Source organism: Protopterus annectens, chromosome 9.part0, assembly GCF_019279795.1.
Source record: "Protopterus annectens isolate FY-2018-M chromosome 9.part0, PAN1.0, whole genome shotgun sequence".
NCBI lineage: Eukaryota > Metazoa > Chordata > Ceratodontiformes > Protopteridae > Protopterus > Protopterus annectens.
This window is the reverse complement of record NC_056743.1, coordinates 871,167,718-871,193,916: the sequence shown is the minus strand read 5'-3', so window position 1 is coordinate 871,193,916 and position 26,199 is coordinate 871,167,718. Positions and strand designations below refer to the sequence as shown.

Here is a 26,199-nt window from a genome sequence, read left to right as displayed (position 1 = left end):
AGTTCAGCAAGGATACTCATGAATACCATGACTCAAGTATGCCCCTTCATTGAGCAACGTGAACTTAAACTGGGTTAAACCAAAACAATGTTTTTTTGGTATTTGTGTGTGTGTGCGCATCTTTCGGCTTTTCCCGGTTAGGGGTCGCCACAGTGCAACTCCGGTCCACTAATGATTGGCAGTAGAGTTTTACGTGCTGGCTTGCCAGGCCTAACGCACAAATATGTAGAAGGGATCATGAGACATCTCTGTCCCACCTGGCAATTTGATGGAAAAGGTCCAGAATTATAAATATCTTGGTATTCATAGAAAAGATCTTCAACTTTCAACACTCGCATTCTCAAGGTATGGAGTAAAGTCTTAGCCACATTGCACACCTGCTAATGTGTGAGTAGCCAACAAACAGAGCAGGTTAAGTTTCCTACTGGGAAAGGAGTACTGACCTGAGTGTGTCCTCCTTGCCATTCATGCTACCTGCTCTTGTAATATATAAAAGTTACAAAAATCTCAGAACAAAATGTGGAAATCTGTAATAGGCACATAGAGAGAAGCATCACCACCTCGTTGTTAGGAAAGCTGGGTGACTACCTGTTACCTACAAAACAAACCTTCTCCTTCACACACTGTTCTGTAAATAAATATGTACTGAATGCTGAAGGACCTTGAGACAAATGATTTATTTTAGACACAGTGCAGGAACTCTGACATCAGTTGACTGCTGGGTCATGTTTCTTGTAACTTCACATTACTTTTTAACTCCATTAATGCCCTCTCCATTAGAAGTCCAGCAATTTGGTACTCCTTCTCTACTGATATCAGGCTGCATGCCGCTCTGACTGCCTTCAGTACTCATCAAAAGCTTTCCTTTCAAAAATAATCCTAATGCTTTAAGCCTTTTGTTGCACAGGTCCTGTTATTAAAGGAGTGCAATTCACTTTGTGGTCCCCATAGTGATGTCCTCAACAACTATCCATGTTTGTATATTGACAGTACTGTGCAGATATAGTCTTTTTGTTTAAGCTAACATAATACTGTTATCATGTAGCTTGTATTTGCTTGGCTTTTATAGTAACGTTAACTGGATAGTGGCTGAAAAAGGGATTGTGGAGGTCAGTTTACTACATGTAAAATAATGAAGTAAATGAAGGCAGAGCATTAATACTATGAACTAATAATGACTGTAGTTCTGGGTTTGATTCCCTCAATGTCCATAGTCTTGGCTTTGGTCTCTTGAGCCTCCATTTGCCTAATGTGGGACCTTGAGCAAGTCTGTTAACCAGGCAGTATTCCTGGGTCACCCGGGAAAAGAGATCTTTGTGTCTAGTGGGTTTACCTGGCTAGTAAATGAATAAAATGCAAAAATAAATAATTAAGTATGAAATGCTATTTTTTTTAATTAAGTAACTCAGCTGCCGTTAATCAGCCAACTTCTGAGGCACATGTCCCTGAAACCCATAGGAGGTTTGCCTGACATATAGTTCATGTACCCACCCCCTCTGTACTGCCAGAGCTAGCCCAGTGATGTCCCAGACACTCTCCTAAACATTTACTAAACCATACTGCGGGTGCGTCATATCCTTCCCTCTTCATTTTTGCTCTTGCTAGCTTTCAGTATGATTTCAGTAAGCCCAAAGGCAATCTGATGAAGTACTATGGTATTGTGTAGGTTCTCAGAAATGCCAATCAAAAATAGCAGACGACACTCAATAAATAAATGCATATACTGCGACCATGATTGGACAAAAAGTTGGAATAATGTATTTACAGTGCAGCATGCTTGTAAACCTGAGTGGTTAAATGTACAAGTGTCCTGTGCCTGCACCAGTACCCTTCCCCCAACCAAGCTTTCAAGGTAAGAAGATGCCCTGTTACTTAAGCAGTAATGCTTCCAAACAGTTCATGTATTATACAGTGTTTTGAGCCTTTTCTGTCTAAAATTCTTATGAATGTAACAATTAGAGTATTTCTGGCAAAAAAGGTGTTGTATAATTTAGGACGGTGCTGAGATTTTGTGATTAAGCTAAAAAATATAAGTCCCACTCTGTTCTTTCTCTCCAAGCACCTTGGCAGTAGGACCAGGGGGAATCCTGTAAGTGTCCAACAACAACATTGTTCTCTTCATTTTTTTTAGTATGATGTTTCCTGAAGTATCAATGGCCCCTTATAAAGGAACAACTAATTCCTTAACGGAAGGAATTTCCATTATTATCATGGTCCTGATTTTTTTTTCATGTTTGATTGGTGCAAAGAACCATACAGGAAGAGCACTGAAGAGGGGAATGCTTTGCCAAAATTGTACGACTATATAAGAGTCAAACGTGGTGAGTGAGAGGGAGAGAAAGAAAGGGAGAGGGAGAGGGAGAGAGACAGAAAGAAAAGTTCTTGTGTTATTTCAAAGAAACAAGATGAGTGGAATCACAGTTTACAGAAAAGTGTACACGGAGGACCAGTTCAAGCAAGCCTATGGGACTTTGCAACAAAAAGCCAGTATATCTGAAACACTGAAGAAAAAACTTCAGACAGGTTGTTGCTCCTCCAAGGACTTGCTGCTAAAGGTTGTGAAGAAAAGAGTACCTCTCTTCACTTGGCTGCCTAAGTATAAACTAAGAAAATGGTTGCTAGGAGATGTGATAGCTGGCGTAACAGTCGGTGTTCTTCATATTCCACAAGGTAAGGCTTTTTAGCACAGATAATTTCAAGAACAGCTTGCATTAGAAAATGAAAACTTTTCCATTTAGGATATGTCTCACACACACACACACACACACACACACACACACACACACACACACACACACGCACGCACACAGTTATTCAGCTTTGTATGCTGTGCATTTGTCCTTATTTAATGGTATTGCACTGCTATGAATTACTGCTTGTCAGATGTACTTACTTTACAATTTTTGTATTGTATTAGATTATTCGCAGTTTGATACATTACAAACCCAGTAGTGGGAATGGGTCTTGGCCAACATTAGAGAGTACATCAGACCCCTTTTTGTACTGGAGTGAGTGCATGTATTAACGAGAATGATGCATGACTATGTATTCATGGCACAGTGTTACTTCACAAAAAATTAGTTACCGAATGATTGTGCACTACCCACGTGTCAGTCCATACTCTACCACTGGTCTGAAACAGTCAGATATTACGTAGGACCACTGAAGCATTTAAGCAAACTCAGGACACCCATACAAGCTGAGTCAGAGCAGGGAATATCTCCAAATACTGCTGTCCGTAAGCACTGTGAGTCATGTGTTTTGTTTGTCCTCAGTCTAGGTTCATAAGTTGCAGCTTATGGCTGTCTAATAGCTAAAATATCTGTTGCAGCTGAGTTCAAGTTTGTCTCAGGTAGGTTGTGCATGCATGAATGTATAACTTTATCCTAAGTTGCTTCATTATTCCTTAATATCTTTCCTAGCATATACTTAAAATAAACATTTATGTTCACCTGGTTAAATAAACCTAAATAGAAAGACTCCCACTGGCCAGGTGTACCAACTGTATGCATACATATGGAAATACTGTGGCTGACCAGCTCCATGGCACAGACAGATGGAATCCTGATCACGACCCATATAACCCATGTTTGATTATTGACTCAGGAGCTGGAGGATCCAGGCAGGGCATAGGAAGAAACAGCAATTGCTGGGTCACCCATTCTGGGGTTTATTCTGGCAACATGGTACTCTCCTGGTGATGGGGTAGTGATGGCAGATTGCTGTAAGAATCTGGCATTCAGGAAGGGCTGAATCTTACTGGTGTTGCATGCAGAAATGTGTGTGATTTCAGTAGCTCAGTCCAGTCGGCAACAGAAAAAAAAATGCACTATTGCATCCCAGTCACCTCTATGTTCATAACCTCCTGGCATCTACAGTTGCTTGGTCTACCCCATTCCCCTTTCAAAGGGATCCTGTTCCAAAGGGGTGAGTTGGACAGGTATCAAAGAGACATTAAGTGTGAAAAATTAAGGAGCATCAACAGGACATAGCTGATGGTTGCCAGTTACAAGGGACAAAACAAAATATTCAACTGCTGTGCAAGGAAACTTTTTGTGGTTACCAAAAGTCTGCTGTGTGCACAGGTAGTCAAATAGTAAAGCATTCTGTGGATAATTTCCTATTTTCTTACTTTGAAGCTGCTAATTTTCATTTCCTGTTTTTGTGTGTGTGTGTGTGTGTGTGTGTGTGTGTGTGTGTGTGTGTGTGTGTGTGTGTGTGTGTGTGTGTGTGTGTGTGTGTGTGTGTGTGTGTACACGCTCCTGTCTGTCTGTTTGTACATCTGATCCATGTCTGCTTTGACAAGGAACTGCATACATACAATGCAGCAAAAACCCAGCACCTGTTCAGAAACTACAATATTTAATTTAACGTAGGTATCTATACAAAAAGTTGTAGCTAGTGATTTACCTTTCATGAACTGTGCAAGCATCTATTTTTTTTTATCAGTTATACACTAGAAGAGTCATAATTTTAGGCACTGTAGTTATTATGTCTTTGTTGTCCCTGTTCCGGTGTACTATAGTTAGTATGTCTATGTCGTCCTTCTTCCAGTGTACTGTAGTTAGTATGTCTATGTTGTCCCTGTTCCAGTGTACTGTAGTTAGTATGTCTATGTTGTCCCTGTTCCAGTTTACTGTAGTTAGTATGTCTATGCTGTCCCTGTTCCAGTGTACTGTAGTTAGTACGTCTATGTGTTCCTGATCCAGTGTACTGTAGTTAGTATGTCTATGTTGTCCCTATTCCGGTGTACTGCAGTTAGTATGTCTATGTTGTTCCTGTTCCAGTGCACTGTAGTTAGTATGTGTATGCTGTCCCTGTTCCAGTGCACTGTAGTTAGTATGTCTACATTGTCCCTGTTCCAGTGCTCTGTAGTTAGCATGCATATAGTGTCCCTGTTCCAGTGTACTGTAGTTAGTATGTCTGTGTCATCTTTGTTCCAGGGTACTGTAGTTAGTATCTCTATGTTGAATAACAAGTTTTGTACCTTAATGCTCTAGAAGTCCTGGGGTAAAATAAGATCACAGTTCATGCACCCTTTATCCATGTCAAGGGCTGTAGTTCTTATAGATTTTATGATGGATTTACTAGGCAGATTCTAAACTTCTGGAGAAGTGATGGCTTCTGATAAAAGAAAAAGGCATAACAAATAAAACTACGATTGCCTGAGAGTGTCCTGCACCATAGTGTTTGGTGAGGAAAGTGATAAGTTTCTGTGTGGATATTTATAAAACCTTGTTCACTATCAACACAGCAGCAGATATGTGCCACAAAATGCCAAGGATCCAGTATCAGAAGTACGTTTAGACTGCTGGCAGACCAACCGGACAGCAAAGATTGAGTATTCCATAGGTTCCTTGTCTCAGAATGACACAACAGGCAGCTGCTGGCAATGACATGAGTGCTTACTGTATGCAGATATTCATACATGCAATACAAATCTCAGTAGGTGTAGTCTGGGGTGGAAATACGTAGCATACAATATCCCTGTAACTGCTGCAAAGAGATACTATTGGCAAAATCTGACCTGTGCTACTATCCGTAGCAATTCTTGTGAACAACTCATTCATTGTGTTACAGCTGTCAGGCAAGTTAGCTATCTTATTCATTCTTTCAGGTGTCATCTGCTTGTAGAAGTACTGCCCCAGGGGAAAAGTGGGGAGAAACTAGCATGGCTAAAACCTCAGTATGCAGAAGAGTATTGAACGTGGGAGTAAACCACAGGGGTCATGAGCAGAGGAACAAGTTTACAAGAAAAAAGAGCAGTTCCGTATTGTTTAAATAGTTAATTTTCTGTTTTGCATTATGAATGCTTTTCTTGCTTCTGTTTTAAATGTAACTGACACAAACGACTTTCTCAAGCTGTCTGATTAGTCTCTTTTTTTGTGGAACTTTGATGCTTACAACTTGAAGTGTCTGCATTCTTGCTTAAAAAAGTCATTATGGTGGAGATCATAATGACCAGTTTTGAGTTCACAGGTTGCATGACTGCAGCATCTTATCCATAAATTTCAGATGACAGCCATAAAAGTTTTGTACTTTAACAGAGAACGTGATGAAGGAAAAGAAAAGGAACATTTCACCAGTTTTAAGGTTGAAATACTTTTTCATAAGACATAAAACAAATGTTTTGAAGAATGCTGTTTTTTTTTTCTGTGTGTGTGTGTGTGTGTGTGTGTGTGTGTGTGTGTGTGTGTGTGTGTGTGTGTGTGCGAGCTCTTGCATGCATGTGTGTGTGTGTGTGTGTGTGTGTGTGTGTGTGTGTGTGTGTGTGTGTGTGTGTGTGTGTGTGTGTTAGTGAGAGAGGGAGAGACAATGAAAAAGGTTAAATATACAGCACCTGCATCTGGATAGATGCAGGGATGCTATTTCATGACCTCCAAAGTCAAGTGTTTAAATCGCCCAGTAAAACAGGATTTGGAGAATACCTAGCCAAGAGACATTTTTTGCTCATTATATACTCGAGAACAGTTCTGAATAGGACAGGATCCCCCTGTATAATCATAGTATAATATAAACACAAGCCCTTATTACTATGAATGGTGCAGTTGCCATTAAAACAGATTAACTCATATTTATTTATTTATGATACTAAAACATCTGTTTGAAGTCAGCAATTTGCTTTGGTAGCAAATTCTGTGTGGTTTACGAAGGTGCCGCAATGGAGAAGGAACTTAGGAAAGACATAAGGTTCACATCTCTCAGATACTGCAACCATGCTTAAAGAAAAACAAAACTGTGAGATAAAACCAGTTAACAGAACAAAGCAGATGCAGCTGGCCTATCCCAAGTTTTGTTAATTAAAGAAAATCATATATACAAACCAACTAACAGGATGAAGGAGAAGTATTTACACGGACTTCCCTACATATACTATGACAGTGAAACACAATACGCTTTTTGTTTTGGCTACTAATGTGAGGCTTGCTCCCTTTTATTCAATTTTAAATCCACCTGTCAAAAGGACAGAGGGAAATTGATTTGCTGGTTACTTCATTGGTGTCCTCATTATGAAAATACAGTATATTGACAGAATGGATTTACAATATGAAGGCTAACGCCCTACCAGTATAGTCTTTTTTTCTAGGAAGGAAAATGAGACATTAGTAAGTCAAATGTCCCAAGTCATTTGTTTTTCCGATGCTAAGGTCCTGTTACTAGCCCTGCAGCATTTGTCACCAAGTCCACTCTCTAAATCATGCTGATGTACCATCAATGCATTATTCTCATAATGGCATGGATCTAGAACTTTTGATCAAAAGCCCAAATCCATTACCACCGAACACACTTTAGCGAAAGCGCTTTCATCGAAAAAGCACTTTTGTTAAAGTATGTTAAAAAAAACACACAAACTCTACTTGAATGCAGGGGGACAAGCCCCCCTGCACCCCCGATGTGGGGGGCTATGCCCCCCACACCTCCCCTACTTTAATATTCTCACTCCAGGTCACACTACAGTGGGGAAAAGGGAACTTTCCCATACCGTACCGTAGTACAACCGGAACAACAAGCATACTTATGCGAAAGTGCTGCTTCGGTGAACAGCACGTTTGCGCAAGTATGCTCACCAAATTGGAATTCAGTGAAAGATGCAATCGAGCATCTGTATGGATCCCAGTGGCATATATGGCATCTTAATGCTTTCACGTGTACAGTTAAAATGAGTTTAATTTGATTTGGTGCACATAAAATAGCTCCTGTGTTTTGTTGCAAAACAATTTTAGTGTCATTTTCCTGACAGTGTAATAGTAATGCATGTGATTTTTTTAAGTGTAACAAAACACTGTTCTCACAGTTATAGAATACCATTGGTATCAGTTTGCCAACTTTTTCATCATGTAAGCCAAACAGCATTCCGTGGTTTAGTAGGCTGTGTTTATTTTCCCTAAATGATTTTATCTCCTAGTCTCTGACTACCATATTTTGTCAATGTATCTGATTTTGAGGAACAGTCCCAATTATTCCTCAAAATTCTTCTGTGTCCTTCATACGAAATATGAATTTGCAGCATTATAGCACAGATGGCAAACACTAATTAATACCAGATACAGTAGTACAGGTGTTTATTCTCTAGAAAAGCATACAAAGACAATTCTCTTTTTTTATCTAAGTGAACAAAACCATTATTTAAAAAGTGTTCCTACATTCGTCCCTGATAATTTTTGGCATTGTTCAGGGCTGATGAGACAGGATCACTCTGTTTAAAAAGTATGCCAGCACTGCACCGCTAAATGCCCTGACATCACCACAGACAACACAATGTATTCTTTGTTGTAAGGAAACTGAGATGCACTCCAGCTGTTGTGAGGTATAATGTCCTAATCATAAGAAAGCTGCACTTAGACTCTGGAAAAAGGTGCCAGCTTCTCTAGAGTCATACAGCAAGTGCCCAGTGGACATTTGCACTCCACCCACTGTAAGAATTTTTACCATGACGGATTTTAAGTCATACATATGCAAGGATTTTAAGTGATAGATTTTTCCACAATACCAATGGAAAAAAAAACTGCAGTTATAAAAATACTAGAGCTATGGCTATAGACCCCTTTTGTCCTACCCCAATCCCATTTACAGTCATGCCTGTCCTTGAAACAGGTGTTATTTTCCTGGGATTGTTCTGTGGAATTGCTGAATACTTTGTAGTTGTAGAGGCCAGAGAGAATGTATGAGGGGGGCAAGGGCAACTGCACAGGGGCTACCTAGAGCAACACCTTTGGATACTTTATCTATACCAACTGACGTTTGTTATCAGCAATGTTTGTTCTTTTGTCTGTATGACTGAGCAGCAGTGATCACAACACACAGTCACACAGAAAGCTTTGTGTATGCAGATTAGGATAAGCTAAGAATTCTCACTTTGATCCAAAATAGAGCCAGACCAAGTATATTTCTTCTCACTATGATCTAAATATGGACCAAGTCCAGGCTAGTTCACCTACGCCATGTTAAAATATTATGCAGCATTTGTGCATGTGTGATACTGTTGTAACTGATCTGATTGAGAAGAAGGTTTCTCTTGACCATCACTGACCCTGACTTAACTACACACAGAAGCTGAGACAAGATGACCTTAATCTAAAATTTGAGCTCGTGAAAACTTTTGACAGTACTTAAAAGATTAATTTTATTGTTCATTTATGTATGCAAAAGTGCAAACAGTGCTGATGATAAACATCAGCTAGTCTAGCTAAAGTATCTGAGTGTGTAGTTGTAGTTAGCTCTTCTAAAGCTGCCCTTACCCACTGTCATTCAGTCTGGTCTCTTCCCTCTGCTCCTTGCTTTTTGAGCTTTGAAGATGGTCCACGTTACACTCTCTGGAGAGGTAGTGCACTCTTGGGCACCACTCTTTGTCCATCTATTATTCATTACTTCTTTTCTCACTATTCCCTTTCCTGACATATGCCACTCCTACAGTACTTCCGAGGACCTTGGGTATTCATATTCTGCCACTTCATTTCTACCTTCCTGCACTACATAAAGTGCAGTACCCTTAACAGGACCTCATAAATTAATTTTCCATTCCTTCACCAATCTTCTGCCTGTGCTGCGGAACCCAGTAATTAGACTGTTGTCTCTTTCTCTGTCTGTACACAATACTCCCAATGGGATATCCCCAGTACTTTACATAAGAATGAGATAACTTGCATATCCCCTGGTCATACCCAGGTGATATACTGCAGCATCATGATTATTATGGCGCTGTGCTTTCACATTCTGCCAGGTAGTTTAGCTTTCTTTTATGCCAACTTACCCAGTGCCAAGCCCTCGATTTTTATTCCTTCCTGGGACCCCTATTTGAAGTGTTGGAATGTGCACTATCCTGTGCTGTTTTATTATGTTGAACTCATTTCCGTCTGTCCAACCAGCTCATTTAATCTTTTCAGACTGTTACTCCGTCTGTCACCAACACCCTATTCTTTATTCCACCTGTAAAGAACTTAACCATTATTCCTTTCTCCCTGGATGATTTCATGTATGAATTGTACAGAACAGTACCACGTTAGTATGGATCCCTTTAGCATACTAATCTCCATTTTCTCTGTCTACAAACATTTTGTTAATACCACCCTCTGAATTCTGCCACTAAGCCACCTTGAAGTTCAGACGGACCATAACCACTACATTGCCTTTTTCTATTTTTGACTTGCCTCACTTGCAGCAAGGGAAGAAACTTGACTGGAAAACTTTCGCTTCCATCTGGGAGTTGGTAATACCGCCATTCAAACAAAAAGAAAATAAACTGCTTGACAGAAATTAAAGAAAAAAAAGTTTTGTTTCTTTTTTTTTTTATTCTTGCATGCCTTAATGGCTCATCTTACTTGTCCAGATTTCTGTCTACAGCTATGAGGCTATGCTGCTGTTGAGGGGACTTAAAATCATGTTGTCAGTAGAAAGTAAGTTATAAGTTTTAGAAAATGTACAATGTGCAAATTATACTGTATAATATGAGTTATGGAAAGGAATATGATAACACTCTGCTATTTTGAATATGCTGGTAAATCTGACTCATTAGTTAATATTTTGTTTCCCTTATAGGGATGGCATTTGCACTTCTTACTTCAGTAGCACCAATCTATGGTCTCTATACATCATTCTTCCCTGTAATTTTGTACATGTTGTTTGGTACTGGACGTCATGTTTCTACAGGTAAGCAAGGCACAAGTTTCCTCTCTGTGATGCCATAGATACACAATAGGGTTTGACAGATTACACATTACTGTGATATTCCATGATATGTTAGAAAAAAATAAGGTTGAGATTTTTTTATACCTGAAAATTTGCTGCATTGAATTTATTTTTCTGGTGTGTTCTATAATGGTTGAAATGTCTTTCTAGTTCATTTAATTAAATTTAGAACTGCTTAAAAGTGTCACTGTTAAATAGATATGTCTCACTGAAAAGTGAGGAATGTATGAAAAAGATATGAAAGGAGCAGATAAGGCTGAAGAAGAGTTGGAGACAGGCTTGTGAGATGCCCAAGATGTGAGGCAGATGTTTGGCTCGGATAGCGCTGGACTGGCACAGGATGTCAGTTCTACAATAGGACAGGTGACGTTCTTGGTAGAATATGGGTGCTAGAGATGAATGTGGACTTTACTGGGCTAGCTCATCAGGCAAGAAAGGATAAAGTGTAACTAGAAGGAGAAAGCAGGTGGCGGTCAGTAGACAAAATAGGATGAAAAAAGTTTGAGGGAAGAAAGAGGACAGAAGGACATGGGTAGAGGCTTGTCAGAGAAGTATAATCAAACAAGGTGGAAGAGATAAAAGCAAAGGAAAAAAGTGGGTAATGCAGCCACAAACAGGAGAACAACGAGAAGGACATATGCAGAAATGAGGGACCAATGAAGAAAGGGATGTATAACTAGAAGTGACCATATTGGAGCAAGCACCACAATTAAAAGAAAGTAGGCAAGGAGGGACACTGAACCAGATGGGAAGAAGACAGGGCAGATTAGACAGAAAACCAGAAAAGTCTTGTAGAAAGAGCATGAGAGAGGTATTGAATGGCAGGAGGTAACCAGTACACACAGTAAGCAGGGGGAAAGGTTACTGAAGATTGAGTAATGGTATGGATCAGGAAGTGAAGGAGATGAGAACCATTGGGGGGAGATCATTGGTGACTGCAAATTTAATCACAGAGGGTATTAAGAGTCTTGGTAAATAAGAGTGTAGAGAACAGATTTCAGTGATACCAGCTTCAGGGCTTTGATTCAGTAAGATATGGGAGGAAGCGACCAAGGAGATCCACAAGAGGGATGGAGTAATGCTTATTGTGACATGTATAGGCACCAATGATCTGTCAGAAAAGACAAATAAAGTGACAAGAAGCAAGGCCAATGGGACTGCAGAGAGCTACCTGGAGATGTAGTTCGAGGTAGCTTTCTCAGAAATGTTATCTATAGCAGCAGCCAACACAATGAGTAAAAAAAAAAAAAAAAAAAGATAGTGTATAACGATTGGCAGCAGCAGTGGATAAGTGAAAAATGGATGGGCCTATCTGGTAGAAAGAGATCAGTTCTATGACAGGACCACCATCTTAGCATAGAAGGAGCAGAGATGCTCATAGGCAGGAAATAGGTTTCTTGTACAAACAAACATAAACAAATGAAGACATACCTGAAAATAACTTTCTTAGTAAAAGTTTACAGGATGTGGAAGAATTGTTAAAGTATATAGGAATAAGCCTATTTGTGCACAAATGTGAGCAGTTTAAGAAGTAAAATGAAAATGCTGAATTGTACTTTAGACATACTTTCAAAGGGCAATGCAACTGTAACTAAGACATGATTAAAGAAAGGAGAGTGGGAAACAAAACTCTAAGGACACACATCAGTCTTTAGCAGAGGAAGTTGTGTACATGGTTCATTGTGATTGTAAGACATCAAAAAATAAAAGGTGTATTTCAGAAATAAAATGAACAGCAATAATGTGGCAGATGGGAAAACAGGAAACAGCAGATTTGTGTTATAACACTTTATAGTCTAGCAAAAAGTAAAGTGAAGGATTTGGACATAACTGCAAACTTTCATAAAAGTTAACCAACTAGAGGAAATCATATATCGGATATTCTTTATCTAAATGAAGTTAACTAAGTACATATGAAAAATTAACCCCCCCCCCCTCCCCACACTTATCATAGAATAAGAAAAATGAAGGACTAAAAGGAACAAAACCACAAATGCATTCACAGAATAAATGAACGGGAAAAAGTAATGAAGTGAAAAGAGCATTTCAGATAAAAAACATTTACTGAACATTGGGGATTAACAGTGAGAAATCAGAGATTCTAAAGAAGGGCGGGAAATAAAAAAATGCAGTTAAAGGAATACGCATGAAAAATGAACTGCACAGGAAAGGAAGAATGTTCTAAAAACAGAAAATAGCTACTACAGGAAAACAGAAACAAATAATGACTATACATGTGCACAGAGACTGCAGAATAGTATGCAGAGTTCTATGTAAGTTAGAAAACAATGGAAATGAAAGTTAATTAAATAAACCTTTTTAGCTATGTAAATTAGGCAAGGACATGGAAAGTAGGAACAAACCGGATATTGTATTTCATAGTATGGAATTGTCTAGTGAATAAGAAAGAGGTAAAGCATTCAATGAGAACTCACTGAGTACATGTGGACGGCAGAAAATATGGCTTCAGCAGTTTTAATATGGACATTGGTTTGGAAAGAATGATTCAAATGAGTCTCATAATAATAATAATAATAATAATAATAATAATAAAGGAAGAGAGCTTAAATTGGAACGTCTCTGTGTTGACAACATCAGAATCATCAAAGTTAAGGAAAGTAGAAAAGAAGTGCAGCTTTACCCTGGATAGTCAACAAAACTATTGTAGAAGCAATAATTATTGATGAATGGAGAAAAGTGCTCGTTGTCTCCGTATGTATAAATGAAAGGGGATAAGGCCCTTATCTGCACAACCTAATGTAGGAAAATTCATAGAAAGAGAAATAACAAGCAAACAAAAAAACTGAAAAAAATAAGGCTCAAAAACATACCTGATATTAATCAAAATGGTTGGATAAAGGGGAGATATGCAATAACATGCAACACCCATTCCTATAGCAATATCATCAGTAAAAGAGAAAAAAATACAGATAGTCTTTTGTTTTCTTGGCTTTATCCAGTGCTTCTGTTAATGCAGGTCATAGCATATTGAATAAAATCCTGAAGATTGTCAGCATATTGGATACTGTTTGGCTAAATGAACATAATTTACAAGATGATAAGAAATACTACTCCCTCTCAATTACAGCATAAGAAAGAGTTGATGGAAAAAAGGGATAAAACCACAGTACTGGTCATGCTGTCTGAAATGGATGGTTAAAATTAACAAATATACTGAAGTAAATGCACTAACACCATGACTGCCACTTTGATTTCTATAGACCCTTATCTGTTTGGTCTGTATACCTGTGAAATAATACTGTCAAAAGAAATAATGCACACCCAATAGTCAAATGATGTAAATGTGAGAAATATAATAACGTAAAAATATGGAAAATTTCCAGTATTTCAACAAAATTAATCTGAAGTACAATTTATGCCTAAACTTGGCTAAAATTAAAAAGCTAACATCTTGGACACAAAATACTAGAACATCCCGTAAAAAAATAAATAAATAAATAACTCAGAATACTAACAAATATAAAGATATTGGACTACATATTAATAATGTATAAGAATTTGAGAAGTATAAATTTATTATAAAGTAAAGCAAATAAATATTGGAAGCCATGCTAAAATTAATTAAATCTAAGATAGCTGATGATGTTATTCATACTGAGGTATCATAAGGTGAAGAACATAAAAAGATTAGACAATATTCACAGAAAACTCACATTATGTTCATAGTGTTTCACCATTGCACTAATAACCGCATGGCTATTCATTACTGTGGTAGCCCTTGGTCTGGTATAAGGGTCATTGGCCAGCACCATCTTACAGCTCTTTCTTGCTGCCAGTGCCTGAAGCATCCACATCGTAAACTACCTTGGTTGGTCCAAAGACCAGAGTGCTTCAAAAAGCTAAGTGTTGGAGAAAACTTCCTTTTCTTATTAGAGTTTTTGTACTTAGATGAGTTCTAGGACTAATATCTGTCTTGACTGTAGGAAACAGATCCCACATTGGAATTTTCACTCCCTTTGCCTTTTCTACTTAGGCCTGGAGCATGATGTCCCAAATTGTCCCCATTGTACCCAGTTCAATAAGTGCACTATTCATTATAGGGCTGAGGACCTTGCTCACTTTCTAGAAAAAGGAAAAGGGCATCAGAGATTTTCACATATTATGGCATCTGATGATTCTTCTCTCAACGCCTCTTGAAAACATAGGAATAAGCACGCAAAACGCCATTAGAGTGGAAAATGACTCAGCGTCACCATCAGCCAATCCACTCAGGCTTGTTATTGTTGAAGGACAGGGGATGCCCTTACAGTCCCTTCCATCAACAGAGGAAGTGTTTAAGACCACTGCTGAGTACCCTTCAGAGCCTGACATACCTCATGTCCCCTCTACAGCTGCACAAGCTAAAGGGCAAGGCTTGTTGGTTGGGTCCAAGACAGTTTTTCTGGCCACAGCTTCTAACTTACATGTAAGAGTTTCTGGTAAGGAGGGCAGAATCCTGAGAACCTCCAAAGGCTCCTCAGTTGACTGTGCTCAGACCATGGCTTCCTGCTACGGATTGGTCTTTGTATCTCCAACACCATACCTAATACCAAGCCTAATGCCAAGATCTGCTTGGACTGGTTAAGGATTTGCTTCAAATTGTTGCTTCCAGAAAGAACAGTCCTACTAGACCTTCTGCTACGAAATAATTTGTTTCTGAGAAATAAAAAAGGGACCCTCCCCCTAGGAATCCTCAGATTCTTATGGTTCAGATGGGAATGGCTTATGTAGAACAATTCTCCACAGGCTCAAATGCTGATTCTGACTCAAAGGACAGCTTATATCTTAGCCTCCACTTCACTATCTAAAGACTTCACCTAAGAGGCAACACTCCAAAAAATGAGAGTATTTCCATTGGAAAGATCAGTATTACCCTCAGTCTAAGAAGAGGGTTATTAAAATTTCTAAAGCTCCCTGAGCATAAAACCATGATTCCCTCCCTGTCCTCTACCCTTCAAGTCTCACCCCAACCTCTCCTGCCTTCCTTTCACCAAACACCACTATCCCTTAAAAGCTAGGAGTAAGGTTCCTTCTCTTTTTCAAGAAATGGTCAAGATTACCCAAGACAAATGGGTGCTGAGCATCATGAAATCAAGCTACAGACTTTCCTTTGCTTCCCTCCCAAAGCTTGCTGGCATTCCTATCCTTCTACCAATCCAAGTAAAAGAAGTTCTGACCCAAGTAGGTCTACTTTTACAGCAAGACTCCGTAGAGGAGTTACCCATCCAGGAAAGGGGAAGAGGTTGTTACTCAAGACTCATTCTTGTTCCATGAAAAGAAGGAACTTGGAGGCCCATACCAGATTTGTCAAGACTGAAAAGATTCTTTCTGGTCCCAAAATTCAAAATGCTTACTCTACAAAAGCTCCTGCCTATGCCCACTCCTTGAGCCTACATGGTCACTGTGGATCTAAAAGATGCTTACCTTTATATTTCCAGTGTAAGATCTCACAGGAAGCATCTCTACTTCATAGAAGGTGGAAATAATTGTCAGTTCTCTGCTCTGCCCTTTGGATTATCTACTACACCCAGAGTATTCACCAAATGCCTGGCTAGAGTAATAGTACACTGCAGGACCAATGGCATTCAGATCTACCCTCATCTAGACAAGTGCCTAATTCAAGGATACTCTGTGGAGGAACTTTTCTCCACCCAGTAACAAACTATTTTCTCCTCTCCTCTCTTTTTCATACCCAGAACCAAAAGAAATCCAGTCTCTCTTCATCCAAAAAGCTCGTCTTTCTGGGAGCCTTGCTGGACACAGACCTGCAAAGAGCTTTCCTCCCAGAGGAAAAGATCTTTTTCCTAACCAGCTACTTCCAGTTTCTTCTTCCACTCTATTTAATTCAAGCACAGGAGGCTCTCAGATTTCTGAGATACATGGCTTCATGTATCTTAATGATTCCTCTAGCCAAGCTTCACACTGCACATGAGGAAGATCAATGGAACTTAAAAAAATAAAAAAAAAAAAACATTTGGAATCAGTATTGTCAATACCTCAGTCATGAAATTCAACTTCTCCCTTGTCTAAAAAGTGAATTTCAGTGGTAGATCTCTGCTTGTAGTCATAGCGTAGGGGTACATTTCAGGATCCTGTACCCTAATCAAACTCTGACTACAGGTAACTCAGACATGGCTTGAGGAGCACACTCAAACAGCCTACAAGCTCAAGGAAAATGGGAACAAAACTTTCAGAAAAATCACATAAATCTAATGAAAATAATGGCTTTTCTCAAGGACATCCTAACTTTCAAGGAAATATAGAAACCAGGGGCCTTACTGATAAAGACAGACAACACCACAGTGATGTGGTATATAAACAAGAAGGGGTCTCACACTCTTATCTTCTGTGCCACCTAACCATGTTCTTATGGGACACAGGACAAGACTTGGGCCTTCTCCTTATAGCCAATACTTGCCAGGGGAAATCAAATCTATGGCAGGTCACCTCAGTAGATCAGAAGAGAAACCTCACAATAGGACCCTGAAAAAGAGCATATTCAAATTCATCTGCTTTACTTAGGGTGTGAAAAAAAAACTAAAGCTATTTGCTTCAGACCAAAACTATCAGCTACAAAAATGTTATACAATGGCCAAAAATCCAAAGGCCTGTTGTATGGATGCCTTCTTCTTTTAATGGAGAGGCCTGTTTCTTTAGGCATTCCTTCCCATATCTCTCATCCCCAGGGTGTTACTGAAAATCAGAGTGGAAGGGCCAGGGGTGATACTGACTGTACCCGTCTGATGAAGGCAACATCAGTTTCTTCTCCCACACAGCCTAAGCAGGGAAACATCATGGTTGCTTATTCAACAAGTGAACCTTCTGACACAAAACAGGGGTTCCATAATACATCCCAGTCTCAGCACCTTGAGACTGACAGCATGGTTAATCCACTAAGTGCTTTTTGAGGCCTACTTTTGGGTAAAGATTTACAGGAGATCTTAAAAGAAACCAGAAAACCCAGTACCAGAAAAATCATACACTTCAAAATGGAAAAGGTTTTCTATTTGGTAGTGACAACAAAATATCTCCCCAGACTCAGCAGAGATCATCCATGTGCTTACTTACCTCTCTCATCTATTCAAATCTAGCCTCACTCATCTATTAAAATTCACTTTTCATCCATATCCACTTGCCTACCTATAAAGCCTCATCTTTTCTCTCAATCTCTTATGAAGCATTTACTTGAGTGTTATCCATCTAAGCCCCCCCAAGTAGAGTCGCCTCTCCTCTTTGAAATTTCAACTTTTTGCTAGAAAAACTTAGTGTACCCCCACATGAGCCTGCTGCTATAGGTGGCATTTGATTTCTGCACTGGAAAACAGCCTGTTTTACTGGCTATCAGCTCAGTGAGGTAGGTTTCAGAATTACAAGCACTCATGAGCATTGAACCCTTCCTCATTTTTCACCAGGACAGAGTTTCTCCCAGGACCGGTCCCTATTTTATGTCAAAGGTGATTTCTGAATTTACCCTTAATCAGTCCATTTACCTCCATGCATTTTTAGTTCATCCCCAAAATAGGGGGAGGGGGACATATATTTTATTTAACGTGATGTTCACAGGCAACTCCGATAGCATTTGGACAGGAAGAAAAAAACAGTTAGGAAGTCCAACCAACTTTATGTACCCTTCTGTAGTAACATGCCGGGAAGTCCTATCAGCAAACAAATCATTTCAAAGGGATTTATAGCTGTATTGCCTTTTGTTACAAGCATCATGGAAAGCAACTTCCATCACATATTAACTCTTAATCCACCAGTACCTTTCTTAGAGGGGTTCCCACTAGAAAAATTTTAGAAACAGCCACGTGGTCATCTGCCCACTCATTTACCAACCACTGTAATCTTTCCACTTTCTCCAAATTCAGAGCTGGATTTGCTTCTGCAGTCTTACAGGGCATTCTAACTTCCGCTTAATACACTTTTTTTTTCCAGCCCCCTCCTTCTCGGCTGGACATTGCTCTTCCTGATGACATCATAGTGTTGTAAATGGGACTGCACAGGTATAGATTAGTAGTAGCAGTAGTATTTGTAGTACTAGTTGTAGTATTAGTATTAATACAAATACTAATACTAATAAGCCACAGTCAGGTATATCTATACAGTGTAATCAGATACTGTTTTTTTTTTGTTTTGTTTTTTTGTTAGAGGTTCATAGACTTTTTTTAACAAGAAGCATCTTTATTAAAACATCATTTATGCCATAGGCATTATATAAATGAAAACAAACCATATTGACACAGTCCTAGTTGCACATATTTTACATCACAGTCCATAACAACATAATTTTAGTTGCAAACATTATCATTGTCAGTAAAACATTACATAGCTTATTCAAATCCACATTTCTTTTAACCCTCTTCCTTCCCCCATATGTATTGTTCCCATAGTTCACATTTTTCCTATGTAATTTGCTCCTACCCTTTTCTAAAGATCCTAATTCCAATTGTTTCATCTCTGTTACTATATTCACTACTTCTAGTACAGTTTCTCTAGTTGCACCAATTTGCTCACCCAGTATCTCTGACAGAGTAGTCTGCATGGAATCTTTAAAATCTGCCAGCTCATTACACTCCCAGAAAATATGTTTCCAGTTACCTCTTTCTTCTCCATCACACCTCCAACATTTACTGTCTACTGGAGGAAAAATTCTCTAGAGTCTACTTGGGGTATAAAAATATCTATGTAAACATTTCCAAGTAAAAATCTTCTAGATTTCGTTGCGTTTTTGGGAGACAAACATATATCCTTCATTATTTATTTGTGAATTGCTTATCCAATCTCTCTTCCCAATCCTTTTCTAACCTTCTCTGACTGATTCTTATAGTTATCATGCAATATTTTGTATACTGTACTAATTATTCCTTTTTGAATAGCTTCTGTTCTAGATTTTGCTAAAAACTCTACCAGTGGTGGTCTTTTGTTTAGGACCCCTATAGCGTTCTCTTTGCCTATACTCTGATATCAATCCCTGACAGGGAAGGCAATCTCTAACTGCAGTCCAAACACATTCTTGGTGTCTTTACATTCTATCCTCTTTCCCTCTCTAGTTATTTGCTCACAGTATCTTAGTTCCTTTGCCAGTTTTCTCCAATAAATTCCAGACCCTTCTTACCTATTGTCTGTATCTCTAGTTGCAGTCATCCCTATCGGCAGAATCTCTTTTCTCCATTTCCCATGTTGGCTTAGTTCTTAGAATAACCCAACCAAAAGAAATGCCACAGGCACCAAATCATCCAACAAAGCCCAAGGTACCTCAGGAAATGGAGACAGCAGCTGACAAATATACTTTTATTCAGCCAAATCAGCACCAGTAAACCAACATTAACGTTTGTAAGTACAACATACGTTTTCATTCGTAACTTCATCAGATGTGGACTACACAAAAAAACCCTGCTTTATAAACCCTCCAGTAAAAGACGTAATCACATTTGATTGCTAATTAATGAACCATTTCACTCCCTGAATAATAACAACAGTATTATAAAAAACATTCCACATAAAATCTTAAGAAAAGAAAAAAAACAGTATAAAACTTATATGTTTAATTAAATTTAGACCTTTTTGTATATCTAAAACTGTTTCTTACAACAATTATGGATGAAAACAAATTAAATAACAATTGGGACTTAAGCTGCAAAGACATTTAATATTAAACATTCCTAATAATGGAGCTCCATCTAGTGACATACCAGCAGAGAACTTCAACAATCCAATAAATTATGCATTCTTCTTCTTCTTCTTCCTCTTTCGGCTTTTCCCGGTTAGGGGTCACCACAGTGGATCACCTGTCTGCTCATGATTGGCAGTGGAGTTTTAAGGTGTCGAGTTGCCAGCCTGGTGCCCAACCTTCCACAGAAGGTACACACATGCACACACACTCACACCTAGGGCCAATTTAGAGTGTCCAATCCACCTACTTTGACACCTACTGTCTTTGGGATGTGGGAGGAAACTGGAGCACCCAGAGGAAGCCCATGCGATCACAGGGAGGACATGCAGACTCCACACAGAAGGCACCCCAGCCGAAGATCGAACCGGAGAACCTCTTACTGTGTGGCGGCAACGCTAACCACTGCACCAATGGGGCCGCCCAGTGAAAGGACACAGCTAACATAAGATAATTGGATACAGCTTACAAATTAACTAAGAAAAAGAAGGTTTTGAGACTTAAACAATGGAAGGTTCCCTGCAACCTGAGCTGAGTTGCTAAGAGTGCCATACATTTGTTGAATATCCTGAAGGCAGATTTAACACCAAATGCAGGAGTAAGAAATTGATAGTGATTGGCTCCTATTCAAAAGCACAGAAATCTCCATGACCCCTTAAAGATTTTATGCACAAGTAGGCATTCTAAAGGTACAAACAGCATATCCAGTTTACTTCTTTTAGACAGGATGGAATGGACTGCAATGAGACCACGCAAAAGGGCTTTTTTGGAAAGTAATGGTTTAGATCACTGGGAATGCAAGGTCATCTGTCATCCTAGGATCCAAATGGAACCTAGGAATAAAAGCCTAGTTCTTGACAATTTGGCAGGATCTCCAGGATGGCTCTTTTTACTAAATGGTTTGAAACCACTTTTCTGGCTACACCTCTTTCATGGGGAGTGATGTCGGGGAGGGGCATTGACTTGCTTTGCTTTGTCTGGAGACAGAAAAGGAACAAAATAGCCTCTAGGTAAAGTTGTCCTTATCCACTTATCCTGTATGATTGCTTATACCTATTAAAATTTCAAAAGATTAAAAGTCTTATTAAATTATTGAAAACCCTTTATTATATATTGACATGCTGCCAATAACCTTAAAAATATCATGTGAGGGAAAGAGATCATAATTTAGCAGACCTAATTTTTAGTAAGGGAGCTATAGAAATGTTTTCATTTAATCCTGGTGGTCAATTAGCTTGCAAGGTGACCTGCCACCAAAGCTCCTATATTCAATCCTTTCCTCCCACATACCACCATGTATGTCCTTCTTAATACTTTCTAACACAAAAAAACATAAAGACAGCTTTGGCACATTTCTGTTGATGCTTAAACAATGCATTTGTTTCTTTTTTGTTTGAATATCATAGCAGCATTCATAGATCCTTCTTTTTAACTTACGTTCCATTTTCCCCTACATAAAACGACTGACATTCTTGGCACACTGCTAGATATACTAGACCACATGTTCTCTTTATTAATAATGTAAGCACATTGTGCACAATGTCCACACTTGTAAGTATCTTTCCTCTTCCTAGATACTTTATCCATGTCTACATTATTCTCAAGTAGATTTTTCAAGTTGTATGAATTTTTGTATACCACTTTCAACTTATTTTTCGCTAGCTTATCTAGATCAGTTAATGCTATAAATCTATCCCATTCCCTCTCCATGACACTCCTAGCCACATGGGCACTGGCGTTGTACTCTAAAACCAGTGCTTTTCCAAAATTTGCCTCAGTCAGTATTTGATTAATATCAGTATTTTCTATGCTAACTCCTAAAATTGGTTTAAAGCCATCTAATCTGCCTTCCCAGACTTCTTTTTCTACTTGTTCTATCAACCATCCTGGATAGCTTCTGTCCTTAAACATACTTTTTAAAAAATCCATTTATTTTACAAACTCATCATCACTTGAATCATCCTACAGGACCTAATAAATTGTCCTTTCACTAAATTTCTTTTATAGTGCATAGGATGTGCACTGTTAAAATGTAAAAATGAGTTTGAATAAGTACTTTTTCCAAATATCCTTGAATTAAACTTGTTATTTCCCTTGCAGATCTCTACATCTAAATACTGTAAAATGTCCTGGGAGACTTTAAATGTAAACTCTAAAAAAGTAGTACTATCACTTAAGAACATAATAAAATTATGTATTCTTTCATACGGGCCAACCCATAAAATACAGATGTCATCCAGAAACCTCTTATACATTATGCAACATTCCTTATATATTGAATTTAATACCATCTATTCCTCACACTTGGCCAGAACCAAATTGGCGTATGTGGGAGCACATGCTGTGTTCATTGCCACTCCTTTTATTTGATGATAAAATTCACCCTTAAAATATATAAAGTTATATCTCAATATAAGTTCCAATAACTGTAGACAAGCCAAACATTCATTTTGTGTTAAGGAATCATCCTCAAATATTATTTCTTCCGATAAATTCATGCCTTCATCATGTGGAATATTAGAAAATAAATCCACTACATATATGGTCAAAAAGGCAGCAGTTTTTTGGAGCAAACCAGACTTTAAATCCCTCAGAAAAATCCCATGAATCCCTTAAAATATTTCTTCTTCTCACCCAAAGGCCCTTCAACTTCATGTCCACATATTTTGCCAGTGGAAATGTTTTTGAACCCTCAGCTGAGACAATATGTCTAAGGGGAGGATGATACTTGTTTTTGTGAATTTTAGGGATCCCAAAAATGGAGGGTATTCTTGGTTTCTCCACCTTCAAATATACAAAGGTATCTTGATCTATTAACTCCTCCATTAAAATGTCTTCTAAAGCCATATCTATTCTTTTATAGGCAATATTGATTTCATTTTTTGATACGCTGGTGTATCTACACATATCCATTACTATATTGCACATTTTTCCTTCATATGTAAGGGAACCCATTAAAACAGTCCCCCCACCCTTATCCGATTTCATAACTCTTATATTTTTATTATTCCTGAGATCCACTAAAATACTGTTCTCCATAAGATTTAGATTTGTCCTGTATTTAACCCTAGAATAAATTTTCCTGATCTCAGTCTCAACTATATGCTCAAAATTCTTAATTTGAGGATGAGGGGGGGTTAAAAATACTCTTTCTCTTGACATCCTTTCTTTGCTGTGGCCCTGAATCCTGGGAAAAAAATAAATCTAAATTAACTTTTCTTATAAACATTCTGACATCTAGTAAAGTTTTTGCCGAATCCCCTTTCTTTAAAGGTATAAACATTAGGCCCTTTGATAAAAGACTAAAATGTTCTATTTTAAGATCTATAGCACTAAAATTGTATATACTATAACCATCGTTTACAAATCTAAAAACATTATTATCATCCTGCTGTATTAAATTACCATAATTTTCCAAGTCTGGGTGGGGTATACCAGCATCGTTTAGTATCTCCCCCTCCCCTCCAAAAATTCTGTTGTTCATATCCCTAGTTAATGGTCCTATTTCTAATCCTTTCAGACTGTCGTAGGGGAGGGTATTCAGAAAAATCATCTAAATCCCCAATCTAGTCCCCAACCCGGGCTCCATTTTCATCACCATTTAAACATTTTTCCTCATTTCCTTTCTTTTCCCATGATTTAAAATTAGATTTAGGACTGGGGTAACTCACATTGTTCTTATAATCATTAATGTCCTTCTCTAGCTTCTTAATTTTTCTTTTTATTAAATCAGTAAATCCAAAACGGCAAACTTCCTTCTGCTGACCAAATCGAACAAGTAAAAAAGTCAAAAGGAGAAGAAAACTGGCTGCTCCAAAGTTTATTGTAGGACGAAAACGCATGGTTTATTAAAAGCGTTCATTTGTTGTGTGAATAAACTTTGGAGCAGACAGTTTTCTTCTCCTTTTGACTTTTTTACTTGTTTGATTTTTATTAAATCACCCATTTTATCCTCAATTTCTGTCCTAATGTTATAATATTTATCTTTCTCCACAGGAATAGTATACATTAGGTCACTTTTAATGCATTCATTTAGAAATTTTAGAGCTTCATTTTCACCCTGTAACACTTCTTTAATTCTGCCATGGGGGCTGGTGGTAATGGATCGATGTTTGTATATTGAGAAGATGTTGGAGATTCTATATGGTGACAGTTATGAGGAAGTGTCATTGAATGAGCTCAACATAGCTTTCAAGAGCATGGATATTACATTAAATGACCTATTATTAAATTTTCAAATAACAAGAGAAGAATTTAATTATTTAATACAAACATACCCCAAAGTGTCGACCATATCCGGAATTCCTAAAATCCACAAAAGCACCAGCAACCCATCTTTAAGACCTATTGTAGATGCAAAGGCGTCAAAAACAACTACTCTAGCTAAGTTTATTGATTTTCATCTGAATGCAATTCTATCAAAATTCCAACATATATTGAAGGATTCTTGGGATTGTTTAAAGAAAATAAAGCAAGAATTATATAAGGAGAATTTGACTATGGTTACTATAGATGTTAAAGATTTATTTAGTATCATACCACATGAAGAAGGCCTAGACATGTTCTATGATTTTTTATGTAGGCAAATCAACTTAAGTCATAGTAGAATACTTGTGTTTAGGACCCTAATGGAAACAGTGCTCAATAACAATGTTATTATTTTTGAGAATCAGATCTTTAAGCAAACAGGTGTAGCAATGGGGGGGTAGCATGTGCCCCCCTGTTTGCAAACATAGTACTGGCTCAATGGGAATTGACACAAGTTTTACCTGCCAATGGTTTAAACAATGTATGTTTTATGGAAGATTCCTAGATGACATGCTTATTTTTTGGGCAGGGAATGAGTTAGAGTTAAACCCATTTTTTGAATATCTAAATGCGAACACCCCCTTCTTGAGTTTTACTATGTAACAACATAGAAATAAAATCAATTTTTTGGATATCCTCATTACTAAAGATGACCTATTGAAAACAATTACTACTAGCATCTACAGAAAGCCTACATATTCTAACACTCTTTTACATTTTGAAAGTGGGCACCCTGATTTTCAGAAAAGATCCTTGGTTAAGGGCCAGTGTGTGCGGTTAGCACGAATGGTCAGTGACATAGAAATGTTTGTTGAAGTAAGGGAGAAGCTAAGGGCTATGTTATTAAGAAGGGGGTATCCTAATAGCTTTGTTGAACCGATTTTGTGTGAGGTCACTGAAAAAAAGAGTCAACGGACATTTTTTTCCTCTGTTTGGTAAAGAAGAAGGTAATACTAGCAATATAAATGCTGTTGCTATGGGGTCAAGGCACAGAAATGAGTTTAACAGGGCCTTTATTTTGACATACAATTTGCAGTTCTAGGGCATAAAAGATATTATAAAAAGAACTGAGTCATATCTAAGAGTGACAAAGAGGTTCTCAAAAATGTAGGTGACAGACCATGTGTTATATATAAAAAGATGCATGTGTTAAAGATTTGTTGGAAACAAAGAAGGGAACAAATGCTACTAAAAGGTTAAGATGTTAAAATGTGGTCATTGTACTCAGTGTGTTAATGTATTAGAAACAGAAAAGCTTTTCATTCCTAGATATAGTACAGTTCAACTTAATTATAAATTGAACTGTAACAGTAAATGCATTGTATATGTTGCCTTATGTCAAGGCTGTGAAAGTTTTTACATAGGGAAGACCAAAAAGGCGTTTAAAGTTCGTATTTATCAAAATATGTATGACATCAGGAAGGGTAACCAAAAGAACATATTGGCTGTACATACTACTCTAAACCCTGATCACAAGTTTAAATTTGTAGCAATTGATCAGGTATTAAGAAATAGCAGGGGTGGTCCTAAGGAAC

The 26,199-nt window shown here is 38.1% G+C and overlaps 1 protein-coding gene across 1 annotated transcript in view; it reads left to right on the top strand.

The window, feature by feature from the left end:
• Nucleotides 1-2,370: 2,370 nt before the first annotated feature.
• The window catches only part of LOC122811624 (solute carrier family 26 member 10-like), a 443,093-nt gene continuing 419,264 nt past the window's right edge, over nt 2,371-26,199 (top strand). The window contains exons 1-2 of the mRNA XM_044083596.1: nt 2,371-2,670; nt 10,537-10,647. Of these exons, the coding sequence (XP_043939531.1) occupies nt 2,406-2,670; nt 10,537-10,647 (376 nt within the window). The 5' untranslated portion in view covers nt 2,371-2,405. The remainder of the gene's footprint in view (nt 2,671-10,536; nt 10,648-26,199) is intronic.